Source organism: Corythoichthys intestinalis, chromosome 6 (genome assembly GCF_030265065.1).
Source record: "Corythoichthys intestinalis isolate RoL2023-P3 chromosome 6, ASM3026506v1, whole genome shotgun sequence".
NCBI lineage: Eukaryota > Metazoa > Chordata > Actinopteri > Syngnathiformes > Syngnathidae > Corythoichthys > Corythoichthys intestinalis.
Window position 1 is genome coordinate 58,362,652 of NC_080400.1, and position 19,486 is coordinate 58,382,137.

Sequence of the window (19,486 nt, forward strand, 5' to 3'; positions counted from 1 at the left end):
GAACCAATCAGAGCTAACTATCCATAATGATCACATGTCAGTACGTCAGCCAATTGAACGGACAGCTTGAGTCCCGGGGCAGGGTTGGACACACGTTGGATGAACTCCATGAAATAAAAAAATATCGGTAGAAACGTATGACGCTACACAAGCATTTTATTAGGCGTGTTGTTAGCAATTGTGTATGTACATCTGGTGTTAGTAGATTCTCAGACAGCAGACCGACGTTGAGAAGATGTTGAATAAACATTCTGCTGTCACTCTTTTATTGTTGAATCAACATTGACACCTGACGTTGATTTGTCATCACTTTTGCACCCTTGATTAATGTTGTTCCAACGTTGAAATCGTTACAAAGCCTAAATGTCATTTCGATTATAATATTGGAACAACGCTGAATCAATGTTATGTTTTCCTTCATTTTCATCCATGATGCTATCAATGCTTTCAAATATACCCATATTTAGAGGTCCTGCTTTATTTACAGAGAGAAGAAACAGGCTGACTAATAAAATATTATACATGAACAATATATATTTTTCAAATAAATAATTTAATAATAAATAAATAAATGCTGTAATAAAAATAAAAACTTGGCTAGATTTTGAATTATTTTTAATTGAATCAAAACAATAGGAAACTTCATTAACACTCAGTAAACTTATTTCAACTTAGCCCTCCTCCTCAGTCTTACGAGCTTTGCTGCGAACTTAGCCACCAACGCGGTCTGAGGTATAGCGTTACAGTGTTTTGTGGTGAAGTGAGTTTTTCAACCAATCTCAAACAAATTAGGCTTCATGTAGGAACGGAACTAGCTAGTTAGCTAGCGACAATGGAAAAATGACCGCACTGGCTTGGTGTTCAATAAATTAATTTAGACAAGGCTCGTTTGAGTAATATCTAGTATTTTAGTGCTGTAATTGGGAAAAGAATTATGTTTGCCTGAACTAAATCCTACTTATCTAACATTCACTAAGTAGGTCCTCGCTTGTATGCCAATCACAGCAAATGCAGTTTCTTACAATTTCGGCAACTTTGTTACGTTGTGTCTGGCAAACCATTTTATACACAACTTTGATGACAAATGTGATTCATCCTAGTTATGTGTCGTTCGCGAATGAACCGGCTCTAAGAGTTCACTCTTTGAAGTGAACGACAGGAGCCGGCTCCTAATTAGGCCCGTGTGTATGACGTAGGAGTTGTTGTCTCAAATGTACATTTAAGGTCGCTGCGATTTGCAATCTCTACAAGCTGATATTCCTGTTGCACAAACAATGCTCGAATCACTCGGTTTATTCACATACGGGTCACAAATCTACTCCTTCGCAGTTTGTGGGTCTTTAGTGATTGGGAAGTAGCATAGATTTTGTTTTCTTCGAGGTTGTAGGCTCATCTTCTGGCTCGTCAGCTGCCCTTTTCCCTGTAAAAAATATGTCCAAAGACATTTGTTTTTCAGTCAATCTAGTGTGAGGGCTAATTATTTCCGGGAGCAAATGTGTTTCGCACGCCCTACATCATACATCAGTATCGAGGACAAGTGCACATAGATATACAAAACAAGACGTACTGCTAGCAGTCCAATCAATGGATTTCTATGACGACATTCTATCCTGTAGTATTACATCTAGAGTAGACAAGGATATTGGTGTATTAAGGGGCACACGCCAAAGTTAATTTGGCCAGAATGCCGTCGTTAATAAGTTGTTATTTCTGTGCAGCCCGGTAGCAAATGCGCCACGGACCGGTCCGCGGCCTGGCGGTTGGGGCCCCCTGGTGTAAACCAAGGCAAGACATGATAAACAACCTTTTGGAAGAAAACCGGCTGTTGAAAGAAGAGTTGGATGATTATAAGCTCCTTATACTATAAGAAAATAATTTGTGTTGTACGTAACAAGTACAGGATTTTGCCATCGGTTGTGCCTATCAGCATGATACTTCACTTGGGCAGGGAAAATCTGACAGATCAAATAGTAACCGTTTGCTGTGCCTTAACTAATATTTGTAAAAGTGTAGTTTGATGTGCACTATTTACCTTTATTGAATAAACACTTGAAAGTACAATCCAACATGGTTTATTTTTATATATTCTTCAACAAAATGCAAGGTTACACAGAAACAAAAGGTCTAAAACACAAAAATAGGTACTTTAGTGAAAAATTTGCAAGTCTTTCAAGTGACGTCAGAGCTTGAACATGCAATTCATTTTGTGTACTGTACACCAAAGTCATCCCCAACTGTTAATATGAGTGACATACATTGGTAATATTTGAAGAATAATTAAAAACAGTGCAAAACAGTAAAGAGGATAAGATGCACATAAACACACTTTTGTGCTTAGTGTTAACAATGTACAATGTCAGGGCATGTTTATGTAGTTGTTTACAGTGCAATGTATAAGATCAGACAACGTACGCAAGTACAAGGGGCCACAAACACAGTGTGTCTGAGCTGCAAACAATGCTAAAAGTGTAAAAATTATGGCGAACTGGAACATATGCTATATAATCACAGTTTGCATTTGTAAATACAATAGCATGTTGCATACAGAAAGCATAATGTCAGTCATTTTTGCACGACGGGCAAAATCATACTGAATCAGCTGGAGGTGTGTCAACATAAACCCATGCACGCCAATGTAGCGAACGCTGCCCTCTGCTGGTTTAAAACCGTAAGTACAACAGTCTTTTTAGGCTGAAACTTGTGTGTATATTTTCCACAAACACAACGAAATACGATGAAACATTTCAAACATAGGGTGAATCTATCTGTGGACACAAAATATTAAAATAACAATTTTAATATTATTTAAGTATTTATTATTTAATAAACTTATATTAAATAACTGTAATTTCTTTAAAAGAATTCAGAGACTTATTGTACTTTAAAAGAGTTGAAATTACATAAAATACACATATTACTTGCATTTTTAGTTTTAAACATACTGTATTGTATGGCTCCCACAGAATTACGTTTAAAAATATGTTGTGTTCATGGCTCCCTCAGCCAAAAAGGTTCCAGACTCCTGCCATAGAACAACATTGTTTCAACGTCACTGTCAGGTTTCATCGGTTTTTGCAATGTTGATTCAACATTGTTTCTTGTCGAAAATTTCAGTGGCAACCATACTTATGATTTTTATGGAAAATCAACATTCATTCAACATCGATCTGCTATCTGGGTTGTTTTCTTCCAGGAGATGTGTGTGAGGCAGCCTGACATTTTTTTTTTTTTTTTTTACATGAAGGTTTGACAGTTGCCGTCATATTTTCGGGATCAAAGCATCGTTCCGTCCCCAATTTTTATACCAGAACGGCGTTCCAGACCATTCCGTCCCACTTTCACCCTTGCTGGCAACCAGTTCAGGGTGTACTCCACCTCCTGCTCATAGTACGCCGGGGTAGGCTCCAGCACGCCTATGACCTCCGTGAGGATAAGAGATAAAGAAGATGAATGAATACCACATGCAATTTATAGAGAAGATGAATGAATGAGATGAATGAATACCATATGCAATTAATATGAGGTAACATAACTAATACAATGTTAAAATCCCCCCCTTAAAAAATGAACAAAACAGAAAGCAGAACAAACTCACGCACACTTTAATGACAACAGAGAGTCACGAGACTTTGCTCTTTAATTCTTATCACAGCTGTCAATAAATCACCAGCTGCTGGAATCATTTGTTTAAAGTTATTGGCACATTCGGATGATCTTTGAACTAAATATGCCAATACCCCCACCCCCCGCGCCCAATAATGCCTGTGAGTCCCGCCTAGAACAAAAACGAAACCTAAAGCAGAAGGGAAATAACATCATTTCACATCCCACACACAACTCAACAACTCAGCGCTTCACAATACATTCGTCTTGGATAATGGCTTTTCCGCAACACACAATTTATAACCCGGTAGGTAACCAAAACCTGCATTTATTATTTATTTATTATAATTTGAGGGAATTTCTCTGGGATATCCAATTTTGCCCGGTGAGCTGAGAAAAGAGCTGCCTCTATTTGTCCCGTTTCTTCATTTTTGCCGCTGCGCTTCGTCTTATCAGTTTATAATGACGTTAGAGAATACTGTACGCCCTAGTTGCTTAGGGCACTGTTTTTTTTTTTTTTTTTTGTTTTTTTTTTAGCCTTTTCTGAGTCATGGCACGTTTTTACATTGGAAAAAATCTCGCGGCAAACCATAAACCAGTGGTGTTACCAGGAAAAAAAAAAGCTACAATGCTCAAGGAGGTCGAAATCCAGCGTAGGGCTACTGCACCTTAAAATATGTTTTGTTTTCTCCTTGAGATAAATGTTATTGTGATTTGGTCTGAACAAATAAAAGTTGATTTGATTTGAATTAAAACACATCCTTAACTGAACAGTATGGACATGCAGGTGACAATGTTTTTTTTAGGTAACCTATTGTGGTTCCTCGGCTTTATAATGATTATTATAGTTATTCTTTTTCGACGTAGAACGATGAAATTTGGGGAGTCGATACATTGTGCAAAACTGCTCCAAAAAGTCTCTGCACCCATATTTCAAACTCAACAGGAAGTCGGAAATTTTGGATCAAATGTGAAATTTGATCAATTAACATTTGAGACCTTGTCGCCGATGGAAATAGTTGGATTGTCTTCAAAATTGGTCAGACTATTAAGGAGACATATGAGATCTTAAGTTTGCAAAATGGTGAGTTTTCATTCAAGGGTCTGACCTGGGCGTGGTATCAAATTCGGCCATTTTTTGGCAAAGCACCAAATTCAGAAAATGACTAAAAACTGTGATACAACGTTCAATCATTTTCATATCTAGCATGTATATGAGATATCCCAGCCTGAACACGACTGCATTGAAATATTACCCATTAGGCTTGGCGCACCCTAGTGGGAACAGGAAATTCTCTTCTTTACAAGGCAGGCTCCTCGCCAAGAAAAAAAATCTATTGACCTCAAACCTGCATCAGGAGAGCCTTAAGACAAGTGTTCAGGTGCTTGATGAAAAATATTGAGGTTTCGTTGAAGCGGAGGGGTCCAAACAGGAAAGTGAAAATGACGTCAACAATTTGTCTCGCCAAAAAATTTGAACAGTCACAACTCGACAGATATACAACATATCTGCGCCAAACTTCCCGTGCTTGTCGAAAGTCATACCCTGAAGGGTCTTGTAGAGGTCATTTGCATCAACTCTACAGCGCCAACTAGTGGCGTCAGAGAGAAGTTTTTAAAAAAGCCTCGCTTATTGGGTTTTTTCAATGTAGAGCGATGAAATTTGGGGAATGCCTAACTTATGCCTAACTGCTCCAAAAAGCCTCTTGCACCCATATTCCAAATCCAACAGGAAATCGGGTATTTTGGATCAAATGTGAAATTTTGATTGATTTATAGTACAGTTTACATATGGAGGCTTCAACATGCACGAAAACTCACCAAAATTTGCACATTCATGCGGCTTTGCGTAACGTTTGATAATCTTGCAACGTTACGAAAAAAATTAACATAATAGCTAAGTGGCGCCCCCTTGAATTTTTCAGAAAGGCCTCTTCAGTCAGGTTTTTTCAACGTAGAGTGATGAAATTCAGGCAGTCGATATGTTGTGCAAAACTGCTCCAAAAAGTCTCTTGCACGCACATTCCAAACCCAACAGGAAATCGGGTATGTTGGATTGAATGTGAAATTTTTATCGATTTACAGTGTGCACATTTGAGACCTTGGCGCCTAGGAAATTAGTTTGATCATCCTCAAAATTGGCGAGACTGTTCATGAGGCATATGAGATCTTAAGTTATCAAAATGGTGTGTTTTCATTCACGGGCCTGACCTAGGCGGGGTGCCAAAGTCGGCCATTTTTTCGGCAAAACACCAAATCCGGAAAATGACTGATAACTCCCTCATACAACGTTCAATCTATTTTAAATCTGGCATGTGTGTGAGGTATCCCAGCCTGAACAGGACTGGATTGAAATATTACCAATTGTGCCGGGCACTTCCTAGCGGGAAAAGGAAATGCCCTTTTTTACGGGACACACTCCTCCTCTAAGGGGAAAAAATCAATCTACCTCAAACCTGCATTAGGGGAGCCTTAAGACATGTGTGCAGATGCCTGATGAAAATTATTGAGGTTTGGTTGAAGCAGAAGGGTCCAACAGGAAAGTGATAATGACTGTCACCATTTTGTCTCTCCACACATTTTGAACAGTCATAACTTGGCAGATATACATGATATCTGCTCCAAACCTCCCATGCTTGGTGAGTCTTATCCTGAAGAGTCCAGTAGTGGTCATTTGCATCAACTCTGTAGCGCCAACTGGTGGTAGCAGAATTTGTCGTCATTGCATGCTCGAAAACTCAAAACAATTTCTCATCCCAAAAAAGAGGAGAGTTTAAAGCATGTTTGGTTCTCATTAGATGATTAGAGGGGGGCTGTCTGCCACCACCCTGACCTGCGTGCCGTCCAAGTTTGCGTGACGTCCGAGTTGCGCCAAAGTGCGAAGGCCCGTTCAGTCCTGCTTGCTGGCCTAGTTATAGTTATTTTTTGTTCCGCAGCCGCTTTGAGCTCAATTTGACCCCCTTAGAATGCTTCAAAATGCACCAAAATCGGCAGGCAGGTCAAGACAGGTGCAATCTTTGATACCGTGTACAGACAAATTCCAAATACACTATGTAGCGCCCCCTAGCGGTAATTCTTTGTCCCGCGACACTTTGAGCCCTACTTTGACCCCCTCAGAATGCTTCAAAACTCACCAAATTCAACAGCCAGGTGAACACTGGTGAAAACTTTGATAAAATGAACAAAACCAACATTTCATTTCATCTTTTTTTTCAAGGTGAAAGAGGAGGTAACAACACAAAGGTTAAAACTTAGAACACATCAGTACTATATGAATGGGATACCATACGCGGTGCCAAGACTGCTGTTAATACTACATCCAGTTTTCTTTGGGTGGGCAGAGCGTCACGTGATCATCAGGAAGCCAATCAAACAAAAGCCCGGTAAGCTAACGCTAGCAGCTAACGCTACAAGCAAAACGTGATGGAGTGTGGCTTAAGGGAGGTTCACCAAACTTTCAACCGACATTTAGTAGACTCTTGGTGGCATCCAGACGGGCTTTCACCCGCTGTCCTCCTTTGTTCTCACGATTTCCGGAGATGGTGCTTTCAGTGCTTTCTACTGGTAGCCAGGCTAACGCTAGCTAGCGGCTAACGCTACAAATGAACGTTATGGAGTCGGATAGCGGCTCTAACCTTGTCGAAACGGCTGAACTTAATGAGTGGATTGGGCACGGACTGCATCTAGCAATTACTATGTGGCGTTATTTTGTATCTGTCTGTGTGTGATTCCTCTGATAGCTTTTGTGATGGTAAAGCATTCAGCATAAAGTACAATCCAACGGCAAAACTTATAATGACCGAGAAATGGCCCCAGCTATTTTTATTGTGCGTGCATTTATTAAAAAATGCACTGGGGGGAAAAAAAAACCCTTAAACCATAAAGTAAACACTTGTATTTAATAATTATGTCACAGCAGCCATTACCAATAAGTTGTCTTTTTGAAGTGTACTGTTCAAGCTGCAAGTCATTTGTGTTACAATTACATGTTTGCACAGGCATATTGATTTTGACAATGTACATTGTTCAAGTCATACACGCTGTTATAAATGTTCATACTTGAATTCTTATTGCTTACAATACATTTTTATAAACTTAATGTTTAGACTGCATGTACAATTGTTAAATACAGTATATCAAATTGAATGCTGGTAAATAAATCAACAAGAAATAGTTAATCTGTATTTCATGCATTGATTCAGATTTTCAAATTATATAACAGTCCGCTTGGGCGAATTTATCGTCATTTATCGTTATCGAGATAAATCTGCTCAATTTATCGTGATACATGTTTCAGGCCATATCGCCCAGCCCTAGTTTATATTGATCACAAAGTCGATATCCTAGCAGGAATCAAGCTCTCAGTCTCTCTCTGTTATTATTTTTAAGTTCAGTTAGGCTTGAAAAGCTCAGAATTATCAGAGTGGCACTTTAGCAATGTCTTTAACCGCATCAGGGCCGAGCATCTCACTTACAGTAGCTTTGCAGGCAGGTAGTATTAAGGTCACTGCCACAGACAGTGTCTGACTTTTTTATGTAGCAACACACTGGCTTTGAGGGCTTTCTCATTTACCTGTGTAGTTTTTCTAAAAAAAAGTTGCAGGTTTCTCTGTGTTTTCACATAGGCGAATAGAATAGTCCATCGACTACTTTTGAAGTGACGGGTGTTTCATTAGGAGATGACGTTTAGGAAAGCTGCTTGTGTCGCGTTCAAGAACTGCTTGGATTTCTAGCCATCAGCCATTTTGCTGTCCTCGACAATGTGTTGGAATAAAACACGGGGAGGATTGACGCTCGTCACATATGGATAAAATGGAAAGGACACTTTCGTGTATACTGACTCTTGATGAGTCTAATCAAATGATGTACAGTAGACGTGCTGTAGTCCACATTGTCGCGGACAACAAGGTTGCTGATGGCCAGAAATCCAAGCAGTTACTGAACGCGACACAAGCAATACTTCGCTCATCTGGACACGACTGCAATTTTCGATCTAATCTTTCCTTCCTACTGCAACTCGGCCCGTCGAATAACAAAATTAAAAAAGAAAAAAAAAACGATATAGGATAATTTCTCGCAGCACACCTGACGACCTCTCACGGCACATTGGTTGAAAAACACTGGCTTAGGGTATACTATCGGCACATTCAGTAGTTGCTGCACTTCCGACCCCCCCTCTTTTTTTTGACACTCATTTCAGTCCTGAGTTGTTTTGAAATTTCCAGTGGCATAGATTCTGGCATCCTGCAGCACGCATACGCAGTGTTTCTAAAACCTTTTACACCAAGTGATATCTTAAAAAATAAAACTCAGCTTTTCAATTACCAGTATCATGGCCAACATGAAATACAGTAGCGTCATAAGCGGACTTTAAGGGGGGGACAGCCCCCCCCCCACTCCCCAGTGGCCGAAAAGTGTCATTGCATGTAATTGACTTTCCTATATATGATTTAAAAAATATTGTCTATTAAAGTTGTAAAACAATAAAACTAACAACAAAAATGATGTCCAGGTCCCCAAATCAAATAAAGGGCTTTAAATAAGAAGGTGTAGGCATTTTTGAGGAAAAGTAATTCAAATGTTGTTTCTATATAATTTTTGGGTGCTGAATCCATTTCTGCCGTATGTCAATCATGAAAAGTTACGGTTTAGCCGTAAAGGACAAAACAAATAATGCCGCCGCTGTATTTCTTGTCCGCCCAATAACTTTGGAGTGGACGGATGGATTTGCACCATATTTTGTGTGCTAGTACTCTGTAATAGATAAATGAACTGACACAATTTTGAGACCAACTCTTTCAAGATGGCAGACTTTTTCTTTTTGCAGTATCTGACAAGGATTCACTAAGGGCCCAAATGCTCGAATGTTCCGTTTAAACAAAAAGGTTTATTTTTCTGTCCATAATAGTTCAAAAGGAGACAACAACAAAAATCACAGCACTAGCTGGATACAAGTGATGTCACGAGGTGGGCCGAGCCTTCGAAACGTGTGTCGAGTAATGAAGGGACTTTTCCCCGAAGCGCATTCCGAGGCTCGCTTCATTTAGGGGAGGTTCCGAAAATGATGACGTCCGAAGCCTCGCTGCCCAGTCGTACCACGTGATTGCTTCAGGCAGTGCTTTAGATTTGCTGTGCGGTTTGACAGCTCGCTACAGTCTAGCAACACCTCTGGCTGCATTCAAAATGTGCGTGTTTGAAGGAGAGTTGCGATCAGGTGAGAGTTTGGAGAGTGCAAAGTTTAAGTGAGTTGAGAGAAGGGAACAGAAGTTGATAAAGAAATAGGACTTCCTCTCTGTGGAAAAAAAATCATTGTTTTTAATAAATATTATACTGTATGTTATAATATTAAACAAAATGAAAATCCCCACCACCCTGTCCAAATTTGACATCAATGTCCAAATTACTCAAATATAATTACTACCCTTTTTCATTTTACACAAACATGTTTATTGTTCTCTCCGTGATTACGTGCACAGTCTGTTGGCTTGGTGGTCAGAGCATCCACCTGGATGCGTCGTGCACGGTGGGTTCGAGTCCTGTCCAGGGCAACGGGGGCGGATTGCGTCGTGCGGCATGCATCCATGCAACACCGGCTACATGCACACGTCATTTTCAGAAAAAAAAAAAAAACAATGCAAAACCTGCCACATTATGATAATGCCATTTATGGAATCATTTTCACACACACACAAACACTACATTAAAAAAATGCTGTAGGTTTTACTTCATGCCTGACGTATGACTGTGAGTGTATGTGTGTCCACTCCTCTTACTGGACCCAAAAGTTCATATGTTTATATGTATAATTTGTTGTAAGTTGATTTTTGGGGAGTTGCTTGGCACTGCTGACCTACAGGAGACATCGCCATATCATATATTTTTATGACTGTGAGGTACTGTTTATGTCTATGTGTGCGTTTTTGTTCCATATGTATAGGTGCTTTTTGTTTTTTTTTTCTTTTTGATTCAGAGGGTACTGCCCCCCCCCTTACATTATGGTCACTCAAGTTATGAGTTTGATCCCATTGCTAAAGATGTATGCCCAATTTAACTTCTTTGACAGGAAAACAATGAAAAGAAAGTTGAAGAAAAAAAAAATCTATGTGATAATCTATGTACATCGAGGATTTGGTGAGACAATATTTTGCTAAATAATACCCTCCCAAACAGACACGCAGACAAAAATTAACGAATCACTCTTGTGGTTGGGAGAGAAATGACTGTGATTATACACTTAGCCAAACCTTAGCCCGTGGACACATGAAGCTCCGAGAAATGAACCCTTTCTCGAACCAATTGGCTCAAGTGGTGCAGTGCCTCATGAGGGTTCATTTCACCATCACTACTGGATACCAAAAAACTGTGCAAAGTCACAAAGTAACAAAAGGCATTTGATCCAAACATAAACGTTAGTCAAGAAAAGGCTTACATGAGCTGGTATCGTGGAACGTGGCAGGATACAAGACAAACCGACACTGGGCAAGGTTAGATGCAGGCTATTTAAACAGAGGGTCACAGGTGGACGTAATCAGCCTGATTGGCAAGAGGAAGTAAAGTTGGCTCAAGGAGGCACGCCACTACCAAAATAAAAGAATCTGACTTGAACCAACACACAACATTAACAAGACTTCCGAGACGTGACAGTATCTTCGTAATGAATCGACAGATTTGCAACAAACTTTATTGTTTGTTTGTTTTGTTTTGTTTTGAACAACATACTTGACAAAACGTAGTTTTGTACTGTAACCAGTACTGTAGTTTACCGTAGTTTGTAGTGTAGTTTAACTATTACTCAATAACACTGAATATACACTATACATCCACAGGTTGATAATGAAAATGTATATCCATGAAAAAAACTATGTGCATGACAAGAATTGTTACATCCTAAACATGAACATTTGAATGTAAGCATAGCCTGTTGGCCTATTCAATCTTATCCAACCCTGTCATCAATAAAGAAAAAGTGTCACCTACTGACATAATAAAAGCTACTGATTGTACTGATGAAGTACTATTTTACAATCTGCATTTGCAAGATGCAGTACATGGGTTAGGCTTGCATCCACTTCGGCCTGTCTTGCATCCTGTGGAGCAGGCACAGGATATCAACTCCTCACAAGCCTCTGGAACTGGTGGCAGAGACATGAGCTGAGGAACAAGCAAATGTTCCTCAAATTTCCACCCCATGGTCTCAGGGGGTAGGAGAACTGGCTTTTGCCAGTTAGCTTGGTTCCACACTAAAGCTTGAAATTGAGAACGCTGAATATGGAAGTACAGTGCATCTCTAGTTGGTGGCAGCCTTTTGATTGTCATGGCTCTTGCTTGTTCTGACATCATTGATGTAGTCCGCATCGATTGCACCATATAGTTTGCAGACAAACTGTTTTACATTCTGAATGGTGCGTTCACTAAGCTCTGTCTGGACCTTCACCAAGTCCCTTTAAGAGACGATGGTGCTTGACAAACACATCCCAACATGACTTTTATGTGTGCCCTGCTATGTATGACGTGGAATCACTTCCAGTCAGTGCATGGAAAGCTGGAAGCAGTTTCAGAACCTGTGCTTTCATCTTCAGTTGTTTCACAATTGCATGGACTGGGAAGTACTTTCTCTCCTTTGATGTAATGTACCAGCTTTCATCCAGAGCTTTTTGCATGGCATCATGTGGAAGTGGGCAATTAGTAAGATCAATATGTCAGTGTCTCTTGCTGAAACAACAATAGCTGATGCTTTGCTTGTTATGCATTGGAGAACAATTCTGGTGTCTGCTTCCTCATGCTTAGCTTCCATGCAACTTGTGTTCAGTTTTGCATTTGGGTGCTTCGACACCGTCTTCATCACTAAATCGGAACCTTATGTCATTGACATAAAGTGGATTTGTATTAAGAAGACATTGAAATGTCTAAAAATGCTGTATGACAATTTAAATCTAAAATTTTGAAAAAAAAAAAAAACTTGTCTGGGGGTTGGTGAATCCGCTTTAGACGACAAAAAGTCTCCATGATCACGCTATCCTGAGTGAATGCGTATTTCCACAACTCGATCGATTTCTTCGACTGATTCTTTCTGACACTGGGTCCTTGGCAAATTAAACTGAAGTGGAGATACGGCACTTGTTTCCATTCGCTGGAAACAATTTAACTTCAAAATATTACTCAGATGCTCATCAGGTATTCTAATCACCTCATGAGAGTCCAAAGGACCAGAGGCTTGTTTAAATAAGCACGACTCTGAGAGAGATTTTTCTAACCGTTTGCAAAGTCGAGATTTCTGTTCAGCGAATGTCAATTAATCTCACTGATCCAGATGTGGTCCAAACACAGTAATGATTTGCATAATGTTTAATTGGAATGTCATTAAAACCTGAGTTATGCTCCCGCATTGCGGTGACGGTACAGCGACTGCGGCGTCATTCGTCATTCGATGGTTCTCCAGCCAGGTGACGTGTTGCTGTGAATTCACCGCCAAGCCACTCTGGGGGTGTGGCGTTATGTTTGTATGGTTAGGGGGCATTCTTGTTGACTTCCTCTTGTCTACTTTAACGGAGAAAAAAATATATATGAACAATACAAGATAGAACGCTTGAATGTGGATCTTCGCTTCATCAACATTGAATAAACGTTGATAATACAAATGTTGAGGCGCAGGCGAAGCAGAAGACGGTTTCGAGGTGGTCTGTCCAACTTTTGATGCCACATAGAGAGTTCTAGCCTCGGGTGGAAACCAGCTGGCTGTGGTGGCTAGCTTCAAACTGGCGTCGAGCACTGCGTCCAGCGTTTTGTCCGAGGTCTGCAAAGCCCTCCGGCCCGATTTGTTTGCGGTGTCCTACAACCAGTCAGTGGGAAGCCATTGCAGATTTCTGGTGTTTATGGAACTTCCCAAACTGTGTTGGAAGCCTAGATGTTAACGTTATCATAAAAGCACAGAGGCACTCTCAATCAGTGATGATGTATTGTGTGTGAACTGTCTGTTCAAAACATCAAAACAACTCTTTTGACACCAAAGATGTGCTTTATTCTTCATATTCTTGAAGTGTGACACGTAAATAAGTCACAGACTCACAGCAAACATATGTAAACAATAAATGATGAAGTGCACCAACCAAAAATACGACACAAAGTGATAAAAAGCTGGCATCGTTTTTTTTTTTTTTTTTTTTTTAATTCAATCGCTGGCTGACCTCCAGCCCCGTATTTCCAGCAATCTCCTCCCACGAATTTCTTGCTATCTGGCAATCTTCATAATGTCTTGACGAGACATTGTAGAAGTTGTCGTACTTGCTCTTCGTCTCGTCGGCTTGGTCCATTTTTGCGTGTAGAAAAATAATGTTTGACAATGCCGGTGATTTCGTGCTGAACCGGAAACAACAGTCAGAGCGGACCAATCATAGTCCATTTCCACCACATCACACGCGTTGACGTTTTCAGAAAAAAAGGAAGGCGCCAGAGAGGCTACGGCGGAGGGTCGTAAATCGGGTCTTCCTTGACGGCGCAGGTCTGGCGCGGAAGCTTAACTCTGCCTCAAGACTTAAAATGTCCTCAGAGATATACTCACAAAATGCCAGTCAACCAAAGTTCATTGATGGCACGGATGCCTATTTTTTTTTTATTCATCCCTCATTTTAAAAAATTGATCAGGCTCACTGTAGTTTAATATTTTTAAGTTTAATCATGAAAAAAATCGAGGTTCAAATTTAACAAAACAGTTTAGGACATGTTTATGGTTTGTATCAACAAAATTATGCACTTGGTTTTAAGTTTCCATTGATCATCATTTGTCAGTTACGCCCAATTATGCCAAATATTTCAATATGTCACCTGATTTGCATATGTAAACATAGTATTTCAGAAAACTTGCAATACAAAAAGTGTTTGCACAAATGTAAGCAAGAAACTGGTAAAGTTTTATGTAAAAGTTTAAAATATTAGCCTATTTGCAATTTTTTTCTAGCCTGGGAAAACGACATCTATTTTTAACCAAGCATTACAAAAAAAAAAATTGAGCCTCGTGTCATTGACATACAGTGGATTTGTATTAAGAATAGATTGAAATTTCTAAAAATGTTGTATGACAACTTTTCCCCAAAAATGCCTACAGGGTTACAGAACTCTGAATATCTGGACCTGACTATGAATTAAATGAAGAAAATAAGATATTTTTATAATGGGTCAAAATTATTTTTCAAATACTGTATTGGCCCAAATATAAGACGGTGTTTTTTGCATTGAAAATAAGAATAAAAAAGTGGGGGTCGTCTTGTATTTGCGGTCTAGACGTTATACCCATTCACGACGCTAGATGGCGCTAGATATCATTGAAGCGATGTTCTGTCATGACAGATCTCAGCTACTCTCAAGTTTAACCAGTCTGCATTATTTTATTGCAATATTTTTCCTTATTCAGATTTGTTTCAAGACTAGAGTTACAGTTAGACTTCACTTTGATGGTTAATGCAGTTATTGCAGTTTTGTTGTTTTATCATAATAGATTGGTTTATTTACATTTCAAAAACCAGAAGCCATTCATTTACGAATGTGATTGCACTTTAGTGTACATATTTAAATATTCAGATAATAAGATTTGAATGAGGCAAAATAACATGTTTTTTCTCTCAAATATATTGTTATAATCATTCAATATCATCAATTATTTTCTGTATAAAAACTAATTTGGTGTTCAAAAAGTCTTTTTTTTCAAACTTTAGTCTTGAAAAAGAGGGGGTCGTCTTATAATCAGGGCTGTCTTATATTCGGGCCAATACGGTAGATCAGTGGTGTCCAAACTATTCCACATAGGGCCGCAGTGGATGCGGGTTTTTGTTCAAACCCATCATGAGGACAACCTTTCACCAATCTGGTGTCTCACAAGTGTAATCAGTTGATTGCAGTCAGTTGCTGCTTGTTTTAGCACAAACTTCATTGGTTAAACTGTCTGTGCTTGATTGGTAGGAACAAAAACCAGGACCCACAGCAGCCCTTGAGGACAGGTTTGGACACCCATGCGGTAGATCATGTGACTAGCACCTTAGACGGTCATTTGCTTTGCTTAGCCAAAACCACCTGAGGACCGAAGAGGCAAGATGGATGTACATCATTTATTTTCAAATCTAAGCTTTTAAAAACGACAACAACTACTGAGCAAGAACCAAGGATTGAAAATGTGGACCATGAACACTAGAGACCACCGTCAAAATGGTGAGCAGAGTTTCAATTTGCCCCATTAAAGATGCTAATTGTACAACAGAGCCACCACCAGTGTCTTGCCAAAGTAGTTACCCCAGTCAAAAATTGTGGCCCTGGCCCCGGGAGCACACACACACACACACACACACACACACACACACACACACACACACACACACACACACACATTAGTTATGAGTTATGTCGACTTAAACAATTAACTGAAGCCAGAAAACAACCACAGTTAATTATTTTGGACATTACGTTTATTAAACAGGAGAAACTCCATACAGGACTTGAATTACAGTAATAACAGTTATAGGTCATCCTACGAGTAAAACAGTGAAACATTACATTCAGTACGTATGTTACATAACACGACATAAAAAAAGGTTGTTTTTTGGTGGATGGGCCATGTTTTGCGCAGTGTCTGTAAACAGGGGTCTCTAGGGTAAAACAGACAAATTAAAAATAGTCCATGGGCATAAAACTGCTATGGCAGCATATAGACATGTTGTTCTATCAAACACAACAGTTCTTTAGGCTTAAAATACAGTAGTTTATTTTAAAAAGGGATGCATGAGCAGAAATGGCTTTTTCTGCCTTGTCGGTGTTTTCTACCGTATAATGACATGCATTGCCACAGTTTAAAAAATCGGTACAATTTACGGTAAACTACTGGCAGCTATGGTTGCCAGTAGTTCACCGTTAAATATACGGTGAGAATGTAAAAGATATCATGGACACAAAAAAAAAATTCTATACTATTTGCAGTAAAACACCAGCAGTTCTGGTATCCTGCACTGTATAGAATACGATGACAATGTAAAAATCAGTATGATAATGTAAATAAATTCCGTATAATTCACGGGAAAATTCCTTCAATTGTGGCTGCTGGCAAGGTTAAAGTCATAACGGTAATTGGGTGAAAAAAAACTAGAATTTACAGTAAACTACTGGAAACCACAGCTGCTAGTACTTTTCCATAAATTATACCGATGTTCTTTCCAGTACTAGTAACTTCTAGTAGAAGCTTTTGCTAGCAAGCTGTTGGTTCCTTTTTTTTCAGTGACAACTTTTTAAGCAATGTATCAATTCTTGGCAGGAGCATATCGATAACCCTTTTGCGATATAAAGTATCTCGATACATCACCATTTCGAGATATTGTCACACCCCTACAAACCTAGTAAAATGGCATTCAAGGTTATGAAAAATAATGTTAAAAACTTATAAGGGGACCTTTAAAAAACATAAATATTTTCCTTTGTAGAGAATTCCCTTCACCGGGCCCATAAATGGTGGTATACAGGAAGGCACATCCATCATCATCACTGGATTGGTCCAACATGGAGTTGAAAGGTCAAACCACTTCTCCTTCTAGTACTGTATCTGTATTTTCATCTATGAAAAAGAGTTGCATTTGTACTACGTGATGTGTAAAAGCTTTCTTAACTCTCAATCCAAACTGGTGTGAAACACTTTTTTATTTTTTAGGTTTCATGTGAATTTACAGTGTGGCTCCAACCCAAATGCAGATGTTGCTCTCCATTTTAACCCACGGTATGACAGTCGCCCGAGCTACGTTGTAACCAATACTTTCCAGCATGGTTGTTGGGGTAATGAAGAAAGGAAGAAAAACTCTCCTTTGGCCATTGGCACCGACTTCAAGCTGCTCATCACGGTCTCCAAGGATTTCTACCAGGTCTTATAGCTTGATCATCATGTTTTTCCCAAAAACTGGTTAATTTATATTGCTAACAGTGATACAAACATATGTTTTGAGACATGTGAATCATTGGGTTTATAAGACGCAAAAATGTCTCTTCTCCTAAACTGACTGTTTGTAACAAATAAAATACTTATAAAACAGCTGAAAATTATGATATATATATATATACAAAAATTGTGAGAGGTTATATCGCAAAGATAGGCAATGAATTCTTACAGATTGATTCTACCGTCTTGAACCGTTTTTCGTTGTTTCGGGTTTGCAAAAACTATATTTGTTTGAGTAAATGGTTTACCACTGAGATCTTGCCAACAGCCAAAGAGAGCAAACGTTTAAAAATAATCCACTCAGCAGCGTATCAACTCATTCACTGCCATTCACACTGCTTGAAATCAAATATAATGAATTCTTAAATTTAAAAAAAATGATGACATATTTATAGAAACGTCCTTAGGTTATCCTTAGGTCTCTGGCTCGAGGGAACATTATGCATTGTTTTGGTTTTGCAAAAACTATATTGAGTAAATGGTTGCCCACTGAGATCTTGACAACAGCCAATCAGAGCAAACGTTTAAAAATGATCCACTCAGCAGCATATTAACTCACTTAATATTGAAAAAATGCTCATTTCTGTAAAAATGTCCTTCAGTAGCTCATTTAGTAGAGCAAGGACTGTAGAAGTTAAATGCTGGTATCCTTAGCTAGCTGGTTCAAGTCCGGCTCGAAGGAACGTTTTGCATTGTTTCGGCTTTGCAAAAACTATACTTGTTTGGGTAAATGGTTGCCCACTGAGGTCTCAGCAACAGCCAATCAGGAGCAAACGTTTAAAAGTGAACCACACAGCAGCATATCAACTCGCTGCCACTAACACTGCTAGAACATGAATATCGGAAATTCTTAAATTGTGAAAAAAAATGCTCTCGAGTTTCTAAGAAAGTCCTTCGATAGTTCAGCTGGTAGAGCGGAGAACTGTAGGAGTCAAAACTGGATATCCTTAGGTAGCTGGTTCAAGTCTGGCTTGAAGGAGCAATTTGCATTGTTTCGGCTTTGCAAATACTATACTTGTTTGAGTAAATGGTTGCCCATTGAGATCTTGCCAATCAGAGCAAATGTTCAAAAATGAGCCCCTCAGAAGCATGTCAACGTATTCACTGCCATTGACACTGCTACAACTCTTAATGTTGTGAATTCTTAAGTTTCAAAAATATGCGCATATATTTTTAATACATTCCTTCAAGGGCTCAGTTAGTAGAGCAGAGGGCTGTAGGGCTACATTAAATGCTGATATCCTTAGGTGGTTGGTTCAAGTCCGGCTCTTGGGAGCCTGATGATAACCTTTTTGGCCACAAAGTATCGCTATTACTTTTTATTATTTATTTATTACTATTTATTACCTTTTCTGTACATTGTCACACCCCTAATGAGTAAGCAATATGTTTCTACTGGGATGCACATGATAAATGTGTCTCTCTTTCCCTTTCATCCCAAGCCACTTCTTATTTCCTGATGTGGCAGCTTCCGCAAATGACTTCCATATTTTCTTCTCTAGCTTTACATCAACGGTTCTCACTTTATGGAGTATCGACATCGTATCCCGTTTTCCCGAGTGAACTCCATCTCAATTGCTGGAAAAGTAGACATTTCCTCTATTACCTTCACGAACTCTATGGTAATCACTCAATATTGATCAGCAAGAGGAAATTTATGTTAATGCTAAATATTAACCTATTACTCTTAGTTTTTTGGCCAACCGGGATTTCCTGGTCAGCCTGGCTTTTTACCTCAGCCAGGCTTTCCCCCATATGTGACGTATCCAAACCAGGCAATGTTTCCACCATCTCCTGGATTCCCGTCACAACCAGGATTTGCTCCACCGGTCTATGTAAGTCAGTTCAGTTGCTTAGACTTAAACACACTTAAAGCAAATTTGTAAAATAATTGTATTTTTTCAAGTGAGAAAGCTTTCA

The 19,486-nt window shown here is 39.2% G+C and overlaps 1 protein-coding gene across 1 annotated transcript in view; it reads left to right on the forward strand.

Annotated features, from left to right (window-relative positions):
• Window positions 1-3,801: 3,801 nt before the first annotated feature.
• Window positions 3,802-19,486, forward strand: part of LOC130917328 (galectin-9-like) — a 32,807-nt gene continuing 17,122 nt past the window's right edge. Inside the window, exons 1-5 of the mRNA XM_057838620.1 lie at window positions 3,802-3,910; window positions 17,061-17,149; window positions 17,285-17,492; window positions 19,069-19,188; window positions 19,258-19,401. Coding sequence (XP_057694603.1) covers window positions 3,878-3,910; window positions 17,061-17,149; window positions 17,285-17,492; window positions 19,069-19,188; window positions 19,258-19,401 — 594 coding nt within the window. The 5' untranslated portion in view covers window positions 3,802-3,877. The remainder of the gene's footprint in view (window positions 3,911-17,060; window positions 17,150-17,284; window positions 17,493-19,068; window positions 19,189-19,257; window positions 19,402-19,486) is intronic.